The sequence below is a fragment of the Carassius auratus genome, unplaced genomic scaffold (genome assembly GCF_003368295.1).
Source record: "Carassius auratus strain Wakin unplaced genomic scaffold, ASM336829v1 scaf_tig00033986, whole genome shotgun sequence".
Lineage (NCBI taxonomy): Eukaryota > Metazoa > Chordata > Actinopteri > Cypriniformes > Cyprinidae > Carassius > Carassius auratus.
This window is the reverse complement of record NW_020526117.1, coordinates 38,832-45,987: the sequence shown is the minus strand read 5'-3', so window position 1 is coordinate 45,987 and position 7,156 is coordinate 38,832. Positions and strand designations below refer to the sequence as shown.

Below are 7,156 nucleotides of genomic sequence, written 5' to 3'. Positions count from 1 at the left end.
AGCCACACGATTGCGGTGAGCCCGGGTGCGAGGGCCCGTTCATCGCTGCTTGCAGCTTTAATGATGTTTGTATTTTGAACAGCGCCACAGGTCTAATTTTTTCAGTTGTACACTTCCGCCCTCCTGTGGTCAGAGACAGTATTGCTGGACATTTGTAAAATCCGTTTTGAATTAATTTTTACTTGATTCCACGTGTTTAATTCATTAGAAACAATCGAGTAGTCACAACAGTTAAAGTTACCACGAAGAAACGCAACACAGAGAACATAAATAAATGATTTTAGCCTTAAAATGACTTTTAAAACCGTGTCATTTATACTCAGACGTCCGTGTTTGCATGACCATTCAGTTAACTCATCAGAGAAGGTAATATGGCTTTTAAGTGGGATAAATATGTGTATATTTATTTTATTTGCACAGATCCTTTAAGAAAGCACAAACTGTGCAGCCTGTGCGAAATGTTTTGTCCCATTCATAACTTTGAAAGAAATATGTGGAAATAAATTAACTGGGTTTTTGGTGCCCTCTAGCGGACATCATTAACTACTACAACCCACTGTACACCAGCAGCATTGCGGCGTCCTCTCGTCTAATATCCAGGCTGACATTAGTGACAGCTGAGATTTAACAACCTTTCATTTGTCTTAATGGACACATGTATATTTTTGCTGTTTTTAAATTCATTTCATAGTTTGATACTTTTGTCAAAAAAGTCATACAGTTACCGCTTTCAGTGCTTGTGAAACAGTAGATCATGCAAACTGAAGGTTGACAGTACAAACGAATGCAACATTTAAAGCTACAGCTACCATATTGTTTTCAGTATTTATAGATCAAGCAGAATATATTAAATGCTTAAGCCTTTTTTTTTCACCGTTAAGAATTAGACTAGATTTTTGCAGTGTAACATCATGAATATTTATAAGGGTATATGCGACCCTGGACCACAAAACCAGTCAAAATGTTTTAATAATAATAATAATAATAATAATAATAATAATTATTATTATTATTATTATTACTTCTGAAGCTGAATAAATTAGCTTGCCATTGATGTGTGGTTTGTTAGGATAGGACAATATTTGACCGACATACTATTCGAAAATCAGGAAAATTAGGGTACAAAAAAAAGAAAAAAGAAAAAGAAAAAACAGAATATTGATAAAGTCTTCTTTAAAGTTGTCCAAATGAAGATTTTAGTAATGCATAGTCTATTATTAATAAAAAAATAAGTTTTGATATATTTACGGAGTGCTAGAGTAATTTATAGTAAATACTAATACTATAGTGTTTTTGAACCATACTATAGTAAAGTGTATTATACTTTATATATTATAGTATTTACAACTCTTTGTTTGTTAATACTGTAGTATAATTAAAATAAATCTATAAATTTAGTAATATTTAAATGAAATATATTGATGTTTGTATTTTGAACAGCGCCACAGGTCTAATTTTTTCAGTTGTACACTTCCGCCCTCCTGTGGTCAGAGACAGTATTGCTGGACATTTGTAAAATCCGTTTTGAATTAATTTTTACTTGATTCCAGGTGTTTAATTCATTAGAAACAATCGAGTAGTCACAATAGTTAAAGTTACCACGAAGAAACGCAACACAGAGAACATAAATAAATGATTTTAGCCTTAAAATGACTTTTAAACCGTGTCATTTATACTCAGACGTCCGTGTTTGCATGACCATTCAGTTAACTCATCAGAGAAGGTAATATGGCTTTTAAGTGGGATAAATATGTGTATATTTATTTTAGTTGCACATATCCTTTAAGAAAGCACCAGCTGTGCAGCCTGTGCGAAATGTTTTGTCCCATTCATAACTTTGAAAGAAATATGTGGAAATAAATTAATTGGGTTTTTGGTGCCCTCTAGCGGACATCATTAACTACTACAACCCACTGTACACCAGCAGCATTGCGGCGTCCTCTCGTCTAATATCCAGGCTGACATTAGTGACAGCTGAGATTTAACAACCTTTCATTTGTCTTAATGGACACATGTATATTTTTACTGTCTTTAAATTCATAATAACATTTCACAGTTTGATACTTTTGTCAAACGAATCATACAGCTACCGCTTTCAGTGCTTGTGAAACAGTAGATCATGCAAACTGAAGGTTGACAGTACAAACGAATGCAATATTTAAAGCTACAACTACCATATTGTTTTCAGTATTTATAGATCAAAGAGAATACATAAAATGCTTTTTTTTTTCAACCTTTGGGATTATACTAGATTTTTGTAGTGTAACATCATGAATTATTGAAGCTGAATAAAGTAGCTTTCCATTGATTTATGGTTTGTTAGGTTCGGACAATATTTGACCGAGTTAAGACTATTCCAAATCCAAATTAAGTTCTTAGCAATGCATATTAATAATAAAAATTTTTGTAATAATGTTATATTTGCGGTAGGAACCCACATGAAAAAATGCTATAGTAATTTATAATAAATACTATAGTGTTTTTGAACCATATAGTAAAGTGTATTATACTTTATATATTATTTACAACTCTTTGTTTGTAAATATAGTATTATACTTTAAAAAACTCTAAATTGAGTTATATTTCAATTGAAATATATTGATGTTTGCATTTTGAACAGCACCACAGGTCTATTTTTCACCAGTTTTACACTTCTGAGGGGTCAAACAATAAAATAGAGAGTTCACATGTTTATTCTTGTTTTATTGCAGCGCCGTTACTTCCAGCCACCATCTTTTGTGTGTAAACGCTGCCGGGATCATGCAAGATGAATTCTCAAGATGGAAGAAGATGATTTTGACAGTCATTGAGGGTAATCTGAAGGTACTGCAGTCCCCAGTCTAACTGTGGAGTTTAATTATCAACATGTCACTATCTACTATGATTATTATCAATGTTGAAACTAAGATACATCATTTCATAATTCATTTACGAATAGAACATTCAAAATAACATTTGTTAATTAAAAAAAAAAACTAATAAAAAACCTTTTTAATTCCTCCTCGCTGAAAACAAGTGAATTTCTTTAAAGATTTCTATTTTATCCCAGAGTTTTGAATAGTAGTGTATATAAGGGCTATAGGTTTTCCCATCAAACTGTCCTCTTTACAGAGTGTTTCTGAGAGTGTTATAAGTTCATCATGGCAGTGTGCAGGTCTGAGTCTGATCTTCTGCACTGCTGATGTCTTTCAGGGCCGGTTTCTCTTGTCTCAGGCAGTTTCGAAGGCTTTCGTTTCTGCAGATGCCGTGAAGTGCTCAATCATCACTGTGGACAAGGACACACTGGATTCATTTCTCACTGTTTTATTATAGTGCACATTTAACATTTTTACACCACAGACAGTTAATAAATCAGTAACATTTTCAGAGCTTGAGTTGCATACTGTGTCTTAAGTGTCTTTTTCTTTGGTTGGGAATATGGGGCAGTTGAACTGATCTGCTTCTAAAGCTGGAGTGGAGGGTCTTGAACCGCTGCTGAAGAGCTGAGCAAGTGTGTGAGCATTTCATTATAACATCACACAGTAAAACTTACACAGCTGCATTATATCTATTTTTATGTTTTGCTTTAGGGTTTGTGGTCTGCTTATGTCTATGTTATAAGCTGTTTGAGCTCTTAAACTGAAAACAGTTTTATAGTTCTATATTATTATACATTTATATGACAAAAATTATTTTGTTTCTTGTAGATTTGGCATTCACTGCAACTGTGTCCTGCCGGGTTCATCACTACACCCATAACAGATAAAGTACCTGAGAAAGCCATCGAGAAAATACGCAATAATTCTATGTAAATATCTATTTCTCACCCTTGCTTGTCTGTGCAGAAGTAGCTGATGCATGTGCGTTGCTGGCTTCTGATGACAGTGGATATATTCTGGAGTCAGCGTTCAAGTTGCAGGTAAGACGCTTGATCTCTTGCTGAACAGCAAAAAGTGTAATTTGATTCTCCGTGTTTTGAGCTGATGTGCAGTACAGGTGCTCTTCATCGGCTGAAAACTATTGAACAACACTTAACTGATCAGCAGATCTGTGCCTTCATCTTCGTCAAAGTGTCCTTGTGTAAATTGTGTTTACTTACAGTAAATATTGTTTACAATATACCAAATGGAAATTAAAATTATATATTTATACTATTAAAGTCTAAATATTTTATACTTAAACCCTCTTTTCTAAAACAATTGATTTGACACAGGAGGAAATGTGTTGATGTGTGGTTTAATGGGAACGTTTGGACCAAAACAACATCAGGTCAAAGGATCAAAACAGTTAACATTTAACAACTCTAATAATAGACTGAAGCAAAATTCATCTTTTAAAAGGGTTTTAAGAGTCCTTTGAAGGAAAAGGGCCAGGTTACATATTGTGTTTTTTTCTGAGACACGAGAGACTTGCTGTCAATTTGTTGAAAAGTGAAAAGGAGTTTGGCTCAGAGGAGTGAAGAGGCAGATGAAATATGAGCAAAACCATGACAACATGAAACAAACGAGTAAAGAACAACGAAGGAGTCCAACAGCTCTTTAAATAGATTATATATTACACAGATTCTGAAGTACTTACATAGAACAGGTTTTAGCACCATATTTTATAAAGACAGAATCCTCGCAGTATTGTCCTTGTGAGAAAACCACACAAACAACTTTTCATTCACAAATACTTTTTATAGCTTTTCATTCCCCTCGCCATGTTTTGAAAAAGACACAAAAAATATACATAAAAAACAAACCAGCATCAGTTTCGTTCCCTCTCCTTCCTCTTCCTGTCCCTTCTCCACTGCTGTCTGAGTCTCCAGACATTACTGTCTCCTAAACCTCAAGCTGTGACGTAAACGCTTCGAAATAATGCAGCAAGAGCTGAGCTCACCAAGTGTACACACACACATATAAATATATATCATACAGAGAAGGCAGATTTGCTTTCTGGGGTTTCATTTACATATTTAATAGATGAAAAAACTACAGATGAATACCACATTATTTTGGACTGCAAGTGTTGGTCATTTTCATTGAGCACCTGTTTGTTTCACAAAATAAATACTATAAAATATTTCTGTACAAATGGCTCGCATGCACAATTCCAGCCTGAACACTGTCCACACGAAAGGTCAAAGGTCACAAACCCATGGGTTTGCTGTGGGTCAAAATAGCACAATGTTGAAAGTAATGAAACAATAACCAGCTTACATACGATTAGTAAAAAATACTGGACTGGTAAATTGGCAGCATGTTCATGGCATGAACTAAAATATTAGTACAGATTTTATCGTTCTATAATAAATGTACAACAATATCAAATTCAATACAATTTCACACTGTAAATGGCTTTTGATTGTGTATGTTGATGACAGTTGCTGGTGGGATTGGAAATGGTTCTTATGGAACTTTCACGCTCAGATTCCGTTCCTCAGTTTAAATGTTGCACCTGCAGATCATTCCATTTTGTTTATGTAAGGAATTAAATTAAAATTAAAAAAGGAAGGAAGGAAGCTTCACACAGGACTGTTTGGGAGCGCTCAGGCGTGGAGGTAGGAGGAGTGGGACGTCTCAGAAGAGGAACAGTGGGGAGGGGATCTGTAGGAGAGAGAGGGGGCTGAAACAGGGCCAGCAGTATCTGCTCCATCACAGAACATCTTCTCTTGTCTCCTGCGAGAATGGCTCTCTTCTCCTCTGTTGCTGGGAGTGTTTATCCCTGGGCGTGTACTCTGTGTGCAACTTTGTTTCACAACAATGTGTGTGTGAGCATGTGTGTATGTGTGTGAATCTATGTGTGTACCCACTTGTTATATGTTATTTCAAATGTCTTCTTTAGTGTTAGCACATCTCTATGTTGTGATACTTATGTCTAGGTTTTAAGTGCATGATTAATGAGTGTTTGTGTGTGTGTGTGTGTGTGTGCTGGTTGTTCTTGATTGTATTGGTGATTGTATTCCCCTCGCCCTCTGCATGTGTGTGTTTATCCCAGGAAACAGACAGGTCCCACTTCAAAACCAAATTTCTGATTGTCCTCCCCAAAGTCTGAGATCCTGATGTCCAGCAGGGGGAGCTGCTCCACCTGAGGAGTGTTCACCTCCAGCACTGTCCTGTCCAAGCCTTTACGATACTGCAGGGGGAAGAGGCCAGAACACATTTAGGGACAGAACACCTCAAGATTATTATATTATTGTTTATAATAACAATATGTACATATCTATATTCTTATAATTGATATTATTCATACATACATTTATAAAATTATATAATATATAAATATAACTTATTTTTAATAAATATATCATGCACGTGTGTATTTATATATGCATAATAGCTATACAGAACAGAAACATATATTACGTAAACAAAAACTTTTATTTTCAATGCGATTTGTGCAATAGTGCAATTGTTTGACAGCACTATTTAAAAAAAAATAAGCTGCATTTTGGTTGCTAAAAATAAACCTAAAATAAATTGTGAAATCAAGACATGAGCTGCAGTTTACATACTAAAAGTTAGCTGTTTAACAAACTATTTTTGCATTTGATTTCATAAATCAGATCAAACTACAAAGTTTTTGTTAAAGTTTATTTTTTTTACTTTATATTTATTCATGTAAAAAACTTTCTGAATAAATTTGATGCTTGTATAATTCTTGGAACACTAATAATATATACTAATATTCCATGTTTGGCGTAAGATTTTTTTTTTGAAGAAATTAATACTTAATAGTGACAGTAAAGACTATATAACATTACAAAAAAAAAAAAAATCTAATAAATGCTGAAAACAAATGTTTCACTGTTTCCACAAACATCTGAAGCAGCACAACTGTTTTCAACACTGATAATGATCAGAAATGTTTCTGGAGCAGCAAATCAGCATATTAGAATGATTTCTGAAGATTATGTGACACTGAAGACTGGCGGAATGATGCTGAAAATACAGCTGCACATCACAGGAATAAATTAAATTATACAATATATTAAAATAGATAACAGTTATTTTAGGTTGGAACACTATTTCACAATAGTACTGTTTTTACTGAGCACAAGAGCTTCTTAAAAACATAACTGTTACCGACCACAAAGGTTAAAAAAGTTACATTAAATAACTGTACTTTAATGTGCTTTTAATATGAATCTAATGTAAAAACATATACTATCTTCATGACTTAAAATGCTTATTAT

At 34.0% G+C, this 7,156-nt stretch overlaps 1 protein-coding gene across 3 annotated transcripts in view; it reads right to left on the bottom strand.

The window, feature by feature from the left end:
• Nucleotides 1-4,698: 4,698 nt before the first annotated feature.
• Nucleotides 4,699-7,156, bottom strand: part of LOC113081369 (collagen alpha-2(XI) chain-like) — a 34,693-nt gene continuing 32,235 nt past the window's right edge. For 2 of the 3 annotated variants that reach the window (XM_026253471.1, XM_026253469.1), the window contains exon 65: nucleotides 4,699-6,096. In XM_026253471.1, the coding sequence (XP_026109256.1) occupies nucleotides 5,950-6,096 (147 nt within the window). In that variant the 3' untranslated portion in view covers nucleotides 4,699-5,949. The remainder of the gene's footprint in view (nucleotides 6,097-7,156) is intronic. The other variant, XM_026253470.1, reaches the window with a different exon arrangement.